General features: G+C 49.8%; 1 protein-coding gene across 1 annotated transcript; it reads right to left on the reverse strand.

Moving 5' to 3' along the window:
* Positions 1 to 1,835: 1,835 nt before the first annotated feature.
* On the reverse strand, positions 1,836 to 2,159 carry LOC124681792 (non-specific lipid-transfer protein 2P-like). Its single transcript, XM_047216615.1, has one exon. It carries the CDS (start codon positions 2,157 to 2,159, stop codon positions 1,836 to 1,838), a length of 324 nt encoding a protein of 107 aa, XP_047072571.1.
* Positions 2,160 to 12,171: the final 10,012 nt, after the last annotated feature.

The raw sequence follows: 12,171 nt of genomic DNA on the forward strand, positions 1-12,171 counted from the left end.
TTTGTTTGGTCTTCAATTTAACTTTGAAGTAACTCTGCAGTCTATCAACATCTTGAGTAGATGTTTCGTAACTCAAAATAGTGTCAGTCAGTGTCGTTGATTGTCAGTATTATTTTCTACTCAAAATGTTCTTAGCTTTAAATGGTTCCATGTACTTGTGGCTACTGGTCTATATCTGTTCACTGTTGTTTTTCCATGCACCGGTGCCCACCATTCTTTTTCTTCTCTTTTATGCTTGGTATTTTTTAAGTTGGGCTTTATAGATTAAGAAAACAAAGTGTGGTCACATCCATGATTGATCAACTGCAATATCATGCACTTGTATCAAATCATGTTCATTAAAACGTTGAGGGTCTGTTTGGTTTGCAGGATTTCAAAAATGCAGAAATAGAAAAACACAGGGTTAGCATGACACGTCATAAGAAATCCTGCAGGAAATGTAAACGGAGGAATCTGTATCTATAGTTGTTTGGTTGCATCTTAGACTTAAAGCTTACGGATTTCCATTCACATCATCCCCGTTTTTTAGGAAAAAATAATCTCTTTTGTAGCATTCAACCCGGATCCTGGTAAACATTTCTGACAAATGTGACCAGCGTTCAGGTAAATTGGTTCCACAAGACAGGCTGAAGCACTCACGATTTGAACTTTAAGTTACTCCGCAGGCCATCAACATCTTGAGTAGATGTTTTGCTACTTTAAATTGTTCGATATGCACTTGCAGCTACTGTCTACATCGGTTCACTTTTTTTTTTGTTGCAAAAACATGTATATCGGTTCACTGTTTTTTTTTTTTTTTTTTTTTGTGAAAAAGTCTATCGGTTCACTGTTATTCTTGCATGCTCTGCCCACCATTCTATTATTGATCAGTTACATTTTCATGGACTTGTAACAAATCATATTACTTCAATCATAGAATCGATCAACACAAATGCACGCACACACACACAATCATGTAAATTAAACCACTGGATCGATCAACACAAATGCACAATCATGCAAATTAAACCACTGGATCGATCAACACAAATGCACACACACACAATCATGTAAATTAACACAAACGCAGGCACACACACAATCATGTAAATTAAACCACTGGATCGATCAACACAAACGCACACACACACTCATGTAAATTAAACCACTGGATCGATCAACACAAACCGGCACACACACAATCATGTAAATTAAACCACTGGATCGATCAACACAAACACGCGCACACACACAATCATGTAAATTAAACCACTGGATCGATCAACACAAATGCACGCACACGCACAATCATGCAAATTAAACCACTGGATCGATCAACACAAATGCACACACACACACACAATCATGTAAATTAAGCCACTGGATCGATCAACACAAACGCACGCACACACACAATCATGTAATTAAACCACTGGATCGATCAACACAAACACACACACACACACACTCATGTAAATTAAACCACTGGATCGATCAACACAAACCCGCACACACACACAATCATGTAAATTAAACCACTGGATCGATCAACACAAACGCACGCACACGCACAATCATGTAAATTAAACCACTGATCAACACAAACGCACGCACACACACAATCATGTAAATTAAACCACTGGATCGATCAACACAAATGCACGCACACACACAATCACGTAAATTAAACCACTGGATCGATCAACACAAACGCCCGCACACACACAATCATGTAAATTAAACCACTGGATCGATCAACACACACCCACACAGACAATCTTTTTTATTCTCACGGGGAGATACAGTAACACGCAGTATGTATGAAGCATCCACTAATCCACAAACCTTGTTTGTTACTACCGCGGACAGGTGGGGAGGGTGATGCCACACGAGGCGAGGGTCTTGCGGGCGTTGGGGCTGTCGATGTAGCCGGAGTAAGCCGGGTCCTTCGCGTACTGGCAGAAGCACCCTTCCTGCGCCTTGAGGTTCGAGCAGCACGAGTCCGACGGCGGCGTCCCGCCGATGATCGCCGGCCCGCACGGGATCAACTTCCCCACGTCGCACGTCTGGTCCGCCGCCGACGCCCTGGCCGGCGCCATCGCCCTACCCAGCACCGCCGATGGCGCCACCATCATCACCGCCAGCACCGCGCACGTCGCCACCGCCCTAGCCATGGCCATGGCCTTTTACAAAGAAATCGTCGGGTCAGGACTCGAGTGTGACTGTGAGATGGATGTGATTGGTGGCACACTGCGAAGCGAAGCGCGTTGCTCGTATTTATAGGCCGGGAAGGCGAGCGCGCGAGGCAATGCGTCCTGCGTGAGTCGTGTGCACTGGCGTTGCTGAACTGAAGGCTTGCATACGCGTCACCTCACCTCACGCGTGCTTTTTTAAACACGAAATTAATAACGCCTCACGAGCAGATACAATGTGCTTGCTTACAAACACCTTATACTTTTTTTGAGAATTACTGGCTGCATTTCGTTCAAACATCAACATCCGAGTTTACAAGGTTCATTACAAAGCTTGGTAGTACCATGCCAGGTTGCACTAAGTTTAGTTCTGCAGCCTTCCTTTACTAAGCGATGGGCTACTTCATTACATGATAGGCGTACGTGGATGGCCGAAAAGTCTTCAAACTCTTCCAACAATGCCTTGATTTCTTCAAATAATCCGTTTCCAAGAACAGCTTGGCGACCCCATTTCCTTAGCTACAATTACTGCCTCGCGACATGCCATCAGCTATGCTCCTTCTGGATCACACATAAGAGGGAAAAAATGGCTAGCTCCCGCAATGGTTTGCCCCATGGTGATCACGGATGACCACGCCCCCAGCATCTGATATTGAGAAAGTACCATCCGAATTAGCTTTATGCCACACAGGTTCAGGGGGGAGCCATCGCTCCACAACCCGAGCCTCCTTTACAGTGACTTCAGAGTTTGTAACGAGCCATTCCACGGTCAACACTAAACACCGTCGCGCCGTTTTCATCGGATTTTCAATCATGGGTTCGTCCCTGGCATCATTCCTTGCCAACCAGAGCTGGTAAAGGGCCATCATCCATACTGCCAACTCCTTCTCCTCGAGCCTACCAAAAAGCTCCAAGAGCCATGTTTGTAGATCCCATGGAGTCCGGATATCTGATGGAGGTGCGGTAAGTTTTAGCGAGGCAGATAACTGTACGTTCTCCTAGACCTGAGCCGAGTGCACACACAGCCAAAACCGGTGGATGACGGACTCCTCCCTATTGCAAGCAAAACACCTGACAACCTCTTTGATCTACGTCTCTTGAACTCTTCCCCGACTGCCAAACCATTTTTTGCCAACCTCCAACAGTGCACTTTCACTTTGCCAGGCACGTTAGCCGCCCAAAATCACAACTAGCCTTGATGTTCCGAACATGTGAGAGATGAGCTCGCTGCACTCGTAGTGGTCCATTTGAGGTGATATGACGATCTAACACTGAATAACCCGTTTTTGGTGTAATTCCAAGCCAATTTATCATCAGTTCCAGTCTACCGGGATCTTCAGTATATCATCTACATCCACCTAAAAAAACAACTCATTTAGCTTGTTCATGTTCCATCCTCCATCGTCAGGAAGTAGAAGTTCTGCCACCTTTTCCACTTCTGTATCAGGCCTATGAGCCAACGGTCGCAAGAGAGACGGTCTTGGTATCCAGTTGTGCACACATCAATCTTGGCTCCATTCCCTACTCTCCATATCAACCCCGGGCTCAACAAATTCCTGCGATATATTACACTTTTCCACGTGAAAGATGCCCGCTTTGGGCAATTGGCATACCTAAACTCCCCACCTTTGAAATATCTAGCCCAAAGGACCCTTGCACACAGGGATTCAGGGACAGTCGTGAGATGCCAAGCCTGTTTGGCTAACAGAGCTTGATTAAAATCATTGTAGTCCTTGAACCCCATGCCTCCGCTACTTTTTGATACACACATCCATTCCCACCTCGACCAATGAACTCTCCTTTTCTCCTTTGTGTATCCCCACCAAAAATCTGCGTAGATCGACCTGAGTTCGCTGCACTATCCCTTACTCAACTGAAAGCATACCATGGCGTAAGTTTGGGATTGCCTGCAGAACCGACTTTACTAGGATTTCTATTCCTTTTTTTTATAAGCCTGGTCCTTTGAAACCAAAACTTTGCCTCTTGAACAGTCAGACAGATACTTCAAAGCGCCATTCTTAGAGCGGCCTACCACTGTTGGAAGTCCGAGATATCGCTCGGATAGGGCTTCACATTGGAAACCAACCGTAATATTGGCCCGAGCCCGAGCAGTCTCGGATGTGCCCTTGCCAAAGAAAATTGAAGACTTCTGTAGGTTGACCCGTGACTAGAGCAAGCTTCATAGTTCTGCAAAATCTGTCTTAGGGTCTCTAAGTTAGCAGTTCTAGCCTCCAGAAAAACCACACTGTCATCCGCAAAAACAGCAGGTGAGTCACACTTGGTCCATCATGTCCAAAGCTCACCCCCACCGCCTCGCGCTCCCTATGTGCTTGGCGCAGTAGAGCGGAGAAACCATCGACTCAGAAAAAGGAACAAATATGGTGATAGTAGATCTCCCTGTCGAAGTCCCCGCGAACGAAGAAAAGATTCCGACAAGCAACCATTCAGCTTAACAGAGAACCTCATAGTTTTTTTTTTTGAAACGGGGCAAAAGCTTTGCCTTTCATTGATATAGGAGAAAAGAGTTGGTCCGTTTATGAGGAAAACTGACCGAAAAACCGTACAACACGACACCACCCGCCAGCCCCGAGGCTGCACTCCACACGGGTCGACGACCAGCCAGGTCGACACCACACCTCAAACGCAACGAGCGGAGGCAAAAGACCGGAGCCACCGCTCCAACTACCACACCGGCCCCGAGGCCGCGCTCCTCCGGGCCGAAGACGAATCCGCCTCCGCCGAAACCACCAAAACACTCCACAAGCCCCTTTGTCCGGTGGACATCCAAAGCGAGGTCCCAAGAGGCAAAACGACGCAAGAGCACCGCCCACGCCCGATCCCGCGAGGGATCTAGGGTTTCCCCCGGAGAGTCCGAGCGGAGAACAAGAAACACCCGCTTCGACGACGCCTTCAAGAAGTATGCGGCGCCCACAGGCGTCGCCGTCGTCGGTCCTGGCCAGCCGCCAAGACAGAGCTTTCGCCCAGCAAAGAGTTCCAAGTCCTCGCGCCCACCAACAAGGACCGGCACAAACCACCACCTGCAACCGCTGAGCAACCTCCTGGCCAACCTGTAGCCGCCGACGCGCAGAGGGCAGCACAGCCCGAAGCCAACGGAGTACCGCCGTAGATCACCGTGGGCGCCGCCGGAACGCCACATAGAGGGGACGCCGACCAACACCAACACGGGGCTCGAGGACGAACACCGAAAGCCGTAGAAAAGAGCCCCTCGCACACTTGTAGCCGCCAACTCCGGTGGAATGATGCAACACCCCAGTAGTGCCATTCATCTCCCGCAGACCTCGCCAGCGCGAAGCCCAGCCTCCACGGCCATCCGCACATCACAGCTCCTTCACCCGGCGCGCTAGAAGCCTCCTTCCTCTTCCCCGCACTGAAACGGAGGATGCAACACCTGCAGCAGCGGCGCCATTCGTCTCCGGAGGATGCAACACCCATCGGTGCCATTCATCTCCAGAGGATGCAGCCCGCAGCAGCGGCGCCAACCATCTCCTCCCAGCCACCACCAGCTCACGAGCACCTCCGTGAACAAGCAGGACGAGCCCAACAGAGGCCCAGATCCGACCCGTGCGTGCAGCCCGGAGATCTCCCGTGCGCCGCTCCCCGCGCCCGCCCGGCCACCGAACGCCGGCGACGACACGCCTCCACCGCGCCGCCCGCCCTGGCCACCAAAACGCCGGCGACGGCACGCCGCCACCGCGCCGCCAGGGGCCAGAAGCATCTCCGTGCCCGCCGCACGCCGCCGCGCTCCTAGCACGCCGTCGCGCCCACCGCACGCCGCCGCATCCGCCGTCCTTGATCCACGCTCGAGCGAGCTCCCTCTCGCCATGGACGCGGGAGGGGAAGAAAACGCCCCGCCGCCACCTTCCTTGGGGAGCGCGCGGCTTTGTCGGCCCCCCTCCGGCGGCGGCGAGGGAAGGGAGGAAGGTGGGGGGACCTGGGGCGGTGGCGGCTAGGGTTTCCCCCCTGGTCGCCAGAGGAGGAGAACCTCATAGTTTGAACACACCGCATAATCATGGTGGCCCACACCTGAGAGAAGCCCATCTTAACCAACATCTGCTCAAAGGACCACTCCACCCGGTCGTATGCCTTCATCATGTCAAGTTTTACCGCACATAGAGGGTGTTCTCTTCCTTGTTCTAATAGGGTGCACACACTCATATGCTATGAGTACATTATCTGTGATTAACCTCCCAGGGATAAACAAACTTTGCTCCTCCGAAATAAGGATTAGAAGAATTTTCTTTAGCCGATTTGCCACCACCTTTGAGGCGATCTTATACGACACGTTACAAAGGGGCCGAAACTGAGTGAGTAACTCCGGTGAGTTGATCTTTGGGATCAAAACCAGGATCGTATGGTTAAAGTCCTCTGGGCAATCTTTTCCCGCCAGAAAATCCCGTACCGCTTGACAGATTAGTGGTTTAAAAAACAACCAGTGTCGTTGATAAAAGAGAGCCGGTAGTCCTTCCGGCCCGGGTGACTTTGTTGGTCCCATCTGGAAAAACGCTTCAGTAATTTATTTGTCTGTAACGACCGCCGTGAAAGCTGCATTCATCTCATCTGTCACCAGCTTATCAATCAAGCTAAGACCTGATCGCTCTCCACTGATCCCTCCAAGGAGTAGAGATTGTGGTAAAAGGCCAGTGCCAATTCACACATCCCTTCATTTGTTTTGCATATAGAGCTATCCCCCCGACGAAGGCCGCAGCGTTCTTGCGTCTCCGATGCGAGGCCTTGTTATGAAAATATTTTGTGCTCTTGTCCCCCGCCTTAAGCCAGTCCTGGCGAGACCGCTGGCGATACATCACCTCTTCCTTATCATAAACCGCATGGAGCTTTTCCTTAAGGTCCTTTACCTCCGGTGAGGTACCAAGGGTCCGAGCTTCTGTCCGAGCACACTCAAGCTGTGCATGGAATCGTTTTATTTCCGCCTTGATAGAACCGAATGTTTCCAAGCTCCATTTTTTATGTCAGCTGAAACCTCATGGAGTTGTCTCCATAGGCCGTGAATACCCTAACCTCCAATTGAGCGATTCTCCTAGAAAGTCTTGATCATTTCTTCGTATCCCTCATGCTTCAACCACGCCTCCTCGAACATAAAACCTCGGGCCCCTGAGGATGCCTTTTAGGGGGCTCATCCGCAATTTTGGTCAACAAGGCCATATGATCCGACTCCTCAGTTACAACATGTTCGACCAGGGACATTGGATACATTTCCAGGAAAGACGTTGTCACCATTCCTCTATCTAGCCTGACTTGAATATTTTCTCGCGGCCCCCTTTTAGTATTCCATGTGAAATCATAGCCCTTAAACCCATGTACAAAGATTACAGTTCGCCAGGCAATCTCGAAAGTCCTGCATCTGCGCCTGGTTCCTTGTGTTGCCTCCAAGTTGTTCACTCTGTGAGAGCACCTCGTGGAAATCCCTTTCACATAACCAAGACAAATCATCTTGTGCTCTTAGGTATCGAAGTGCATCTCAAGTTCTGTTTCTTAACCCTGTACGAGGTTTGCCATAAAATCCAGGGAATCGCCAAGTCTTGCCATCAACACAAATCTTAGCATCTATGTAATATTGGCACCAAGGTCTGACAAAAACCTCTACTCCCTCACGCCACTAGAGAGCCAGTCCACCACTCCTACCTTGGAAGCTCAGAACCACCCCATTGGAGAAACCTAGACTCCATCTGATTATACTTAGGGCCACGCTGGGCGTTCCCTGGAGGATCAAATCCCCCGATCCCCCGGGTTGTGAGCCGTCCGATCGAGTCAACCGATCGCACATGTCCTTCCGATATACAAGATGTACATAAGATACTTTCTATATCTCCAGGTCCACCACATGGGTGGACCCCGCCATCCACATAACTCCTAGGAGAAAAAATAAATAAAAAATTCGTCACCCTCTCCGTGAGCGCATCGAGCCCCCTAATGCTACAACTAGTAAAAATTGACAGAAGTCCGGCGAGACTGTCGCCGCTCATGGTAGCGCCACTGCTCGTAGTACTGCCGCTCGTAGTAGCACCACCTCCGCCGCTCCCACTTCTGGCAAAGGCTAGTAGAACGTCCGCCTGCTACTTGTACCATCGTTGTTGTCACCGTAGCATCTCCGCCCATGGCTCGCCGCACTGCCGCCGCCTCACGGAGCATCGTACTATGCCGCTTGTAGCAACCACGAGGAGATTTGGAAGCTAAGCCGATGCTCGCAGCAACCACGACGAACCTTCGGCAGCAACACCGCCAGCCCGCTTGCAGCAAGTCCGGCCACCATTTGTAGCAAACAGCCGCCTTTTGTAGCGATGCTGGCGCTGCTGGCAGCAACCACATCTGCTCGCCGGAAGCTACTGCCTCTGCCGCCGGTACCAACGCCGCCAACCCCTAGTAGCAATCCCGACCTCCCTTTGTAGCAATGTTGGCCGCCGCAGGTAGCCACTACCTCCGCCGCCGGTAGCAACGCCGCCAACCCCTTCTAGCAATCATGGCCTCCCTTTGTAGAAATGTTGGCCGCCGCAGGGTAGCCACCGCCTCCGCCGCTAGCAGCAACGTCGGAAACCACCTTGCAGGAAGGGCGAACGACCTCTGTAGCAGGGCCGGCCTCCACTGGTAGCAACGGTCTCACCCACCGATGATGTCCGGCAGCTGAGCCCCACAACAGAGGCGATGGATTCCGGCACGGGGACCGTGGATTCTTGTTGTGCGATGCGATGTGTCTTCGGTGCTTTTGAGAGAGTTCAGAAAGAGGAAGAAAACAAGGAAAGAACGAGCGGATGAGAGGCACCAACGAAAAATGATAAGCCATGTAGTGGGCCCCATGCTGCTGGCTTTCTTCCACGTGTGGAACGCGTGGCGTACGGAGAAGCCGGAGGAAGCAACACGAGCAAAGGATTGCCAGTTCTTAGGACAAACAACACAAGTAAACTACGGATGCGTGAGAAAAGCACGGCTTGAAACACCTAGACCATAGCTCGATGCTAAGAGGACACCAGGAAGGCGGTGATGTCTTGGGGGAGGCCTTCGGGAGCATGCCATCATATGCTCTAGCCGGACAGCAAGCCGCAAGCTCCACCGTCTTCACCTCCGGAAAGGACCCTATGTCTCGTGCCTAGATAGAAGGGCGCCGTACCTTTGGGAGGCAAAAGAGTTCCCCCAAGAACACGACAAAAACAAAAGAACTACGCTACCGGGGGAGAAGCCACTAGAGACGCATCACTGAGAACAACACCAACAAAGGCTCCACCGCAACACCGAACCTGAAGCTGCTGGATAAAGATGCACCAAAAAAGATAGGGCGCCACGATTGCTGCTCGACCAACCCTCTACGGTTCCCAAGACGGTGCCTTGAAGAAAGGGAACGGCGTTTCAATGCCATCGCCGTCCGCAAGGAGAACCAAGGGCTTTCACCCATGCAGAGGAGAGATAGTCCAGGATGGTACCTCGACGAGGCCTTCGAGAAGAAGCATGACGCCAGCGGCGTCGTCCTCGTCGTGGCCAGCAACGCTTACCAAGGGTTCCCCAGCACCTCCCGCACCAACCCGTCTGCTTAGGCATCAAGATCTGGCGAGCAGAGAGCCATAGACCACCAAGAACCGGGATGAATAGAGCAGGCTCGGGAGGCATCTTCTTCAAATCTAGAGCAGGGCCGGCGGAGCAGCCTCGTGTTGCGACCTTCGGCCACCGACTCCACGCCGCCCTTGCGGCCAAGGGAGAAGGGCAGCACGCACCATGGCCACCGCCTGGTGCAGGGAAGACGTCGTCCTGACTAACGTGTATTTCGTGCCAGAAATTCTTTGGCAGCTATCGTTGATATATGGTGCCATTTCTTTACCACGTGATGTTAATGTGGGCAATTACGTTGTAGAGTATTGATGAGGATAATTGGGTATCCGTGGACAGCTAGCTACGTATACACTGTTAACAGTTGTGCCTTGTCCCACATAGAAGGGAGGAAATTACACAATCCACCCACTATTGCTATCTCTCTTGCACAGAGTTTATCTATGTTTTGCACAAACCATCAACTTTAGGTGTAACCTGTTGCATAGGGGTTCAAATTGAGGATTAAGGTGCTCGATGGCAAATCTGCCACCAAACGGTCATGGTTTAAATTTCACCAAAATTTGGCCAAATCTCACAAAAAATTGATAAATATTTTAAACAAATGAGCTAAATTGTGTCAACCTTTTTCAGATTTGTTAGTTTTATTGTTTCAAACTTTGGGATTTTTCATATTATTTTAAAACCTTTGAGAAAAAGCTAATTGATGACACTTGGAAGCCCACACGTCAGGCTTATGGACCTTAGCTATTAAATTTGCTGTTAATCAGGTTAATCTCTGTTCTAGATCCTATGGAGTTTCCTCCATGGAAGGCTGAAGACCTCACAACTTGAACTTGAGGTCCATCGTGTAAATTAGTCTAAGCGCTTGTTTGGATCCAACAATTTGAGGCTGAAATCAAAAAAATTCAATTGTCATCTTGAAAACAATTTATTTAGCACGGAATTAGTCATCGCACATTTCAAGATAAAATAAAACTGCACCTTAATAAATAACGCTTCTGCTCCGGTGCTCCCCCCCCAGAGGAAAAGTGGGTTCGTGAAAACATATGAACGGTTGAGATCGCGCGATACCTGTTCGGATTCAGGGTTAGTTTTGTAATTTCACCGTTCTGACAGATACGTAAAAGCCCTGTACAGGCCCGTATGGCCCGCGACTGTGCTGTACGTATTCTGTGAACCGTCGTGTACGTGGCGTAGTCACGTGCGTGTACCGAAGCGGAAGGGACATATAAAACCTTCGTCGGCTGCTCCGCCTCCCTCGCCCCACCATTTCCCCCCCAAATCAGGTACGGAGAAAACCCTCTCCCTCGGCCACTTCGTCTTCTCCACCGCTCTCCACTGCCAGTTCTCTTCTTTAATCCCTTCTTCTCCGCGGATTTCCGTCGAATCGGAGGCCGATGGAGGGTAGCAGCTCCACCGCGAGGGCGGCCGCCGCTGCCTTGGTCAAGAACACCGGCGTGGCGGAGGCAGATTTGGTGCCGGGTGGATGCAGCCGTCGTGGCGCGGCCGCGTCGGGCGGAGGCTTGGTGCTGACGGCGGCGGATGAGCAGGAGCACGGATTCGGCGGCGAGATCGTGCCAGATCTGAATGCGCAGCCAACGGTGGAAGACCCTCTGGTATGTGCTATCCTCTCAACTCCTCAGCTTATTTGCCCTTATTTGATGGTGATTAGGGTTAGATGAAACCGAAGAATAGACGAATCATATGATTTGTGATTAGGGCTTACTGTGGACCAAATGGATCTAGCAGACTTTCCTGTGGTTTGTGTATGCTGGCAAGGGGTTTTTAAATCTGGTTTGAAATCCGTGTGCATTCGTAGTTAAGGGGGGTTTTATTGTCATGTGACTCCAATTTATATACCGTGTGTACAATTTATCTGGTTTGATTACTGTGTGCACAATTTATTTGTTAGTAGTAGCATCAATTGTTTGCTACAGAGCTTCATTAGTATGTTTCTTATTACATAATTTCATAATTGCTTGAGGGATTCACATTGATTTGTAAATCTATGGTAATGCTGTTGTGCTCCAGGAGTGTTATCTTGCTATGATGGCAACAACATTGACATAATAATTTGTTACCTGCTATGGGAAAATATGTAGTTATTATAATTGTACATCACCACAGTATGAATAATAGCATGTGTACTTATTATTTGAAATGGTATGATTTGGCAGGACCTCCACTTCTGGGTGTTAGAAGCTAAAAACCCCTAAATGCTGCTTAGTTAACATCTTATGGTGATAATTATTGCTTATTATTATGGTACTGCTGCTCCAGGGGCATTCCCATTTGTGCATAAGATATTTCCCTTTTCGGAATATGTTGTAATCTATTAATTCCACCTGTATTAAACATGCTTTATGTAGTAATATTTAACATGCTTTGTATAGTAAGGTATAGTTGTCATGTTTTGAAAGTACAG

This window comes from Lolium rigidum, unplaced genomic scaffold (genome assembly GCF_022539505.1).
Source record: "Lolium rigidum isolate FL_2022 unplaced genomic scaffold, APGP_CSIRO_Lrig_0.1 contig_56728_1, whole genome shotgun sequence".
Lineage (NCBI taxonomy): Eukaryota > Viridiplantae > Streptophyta > Magnoliopsida > Poales > Poaceae > Lolium > Lolium rigidum.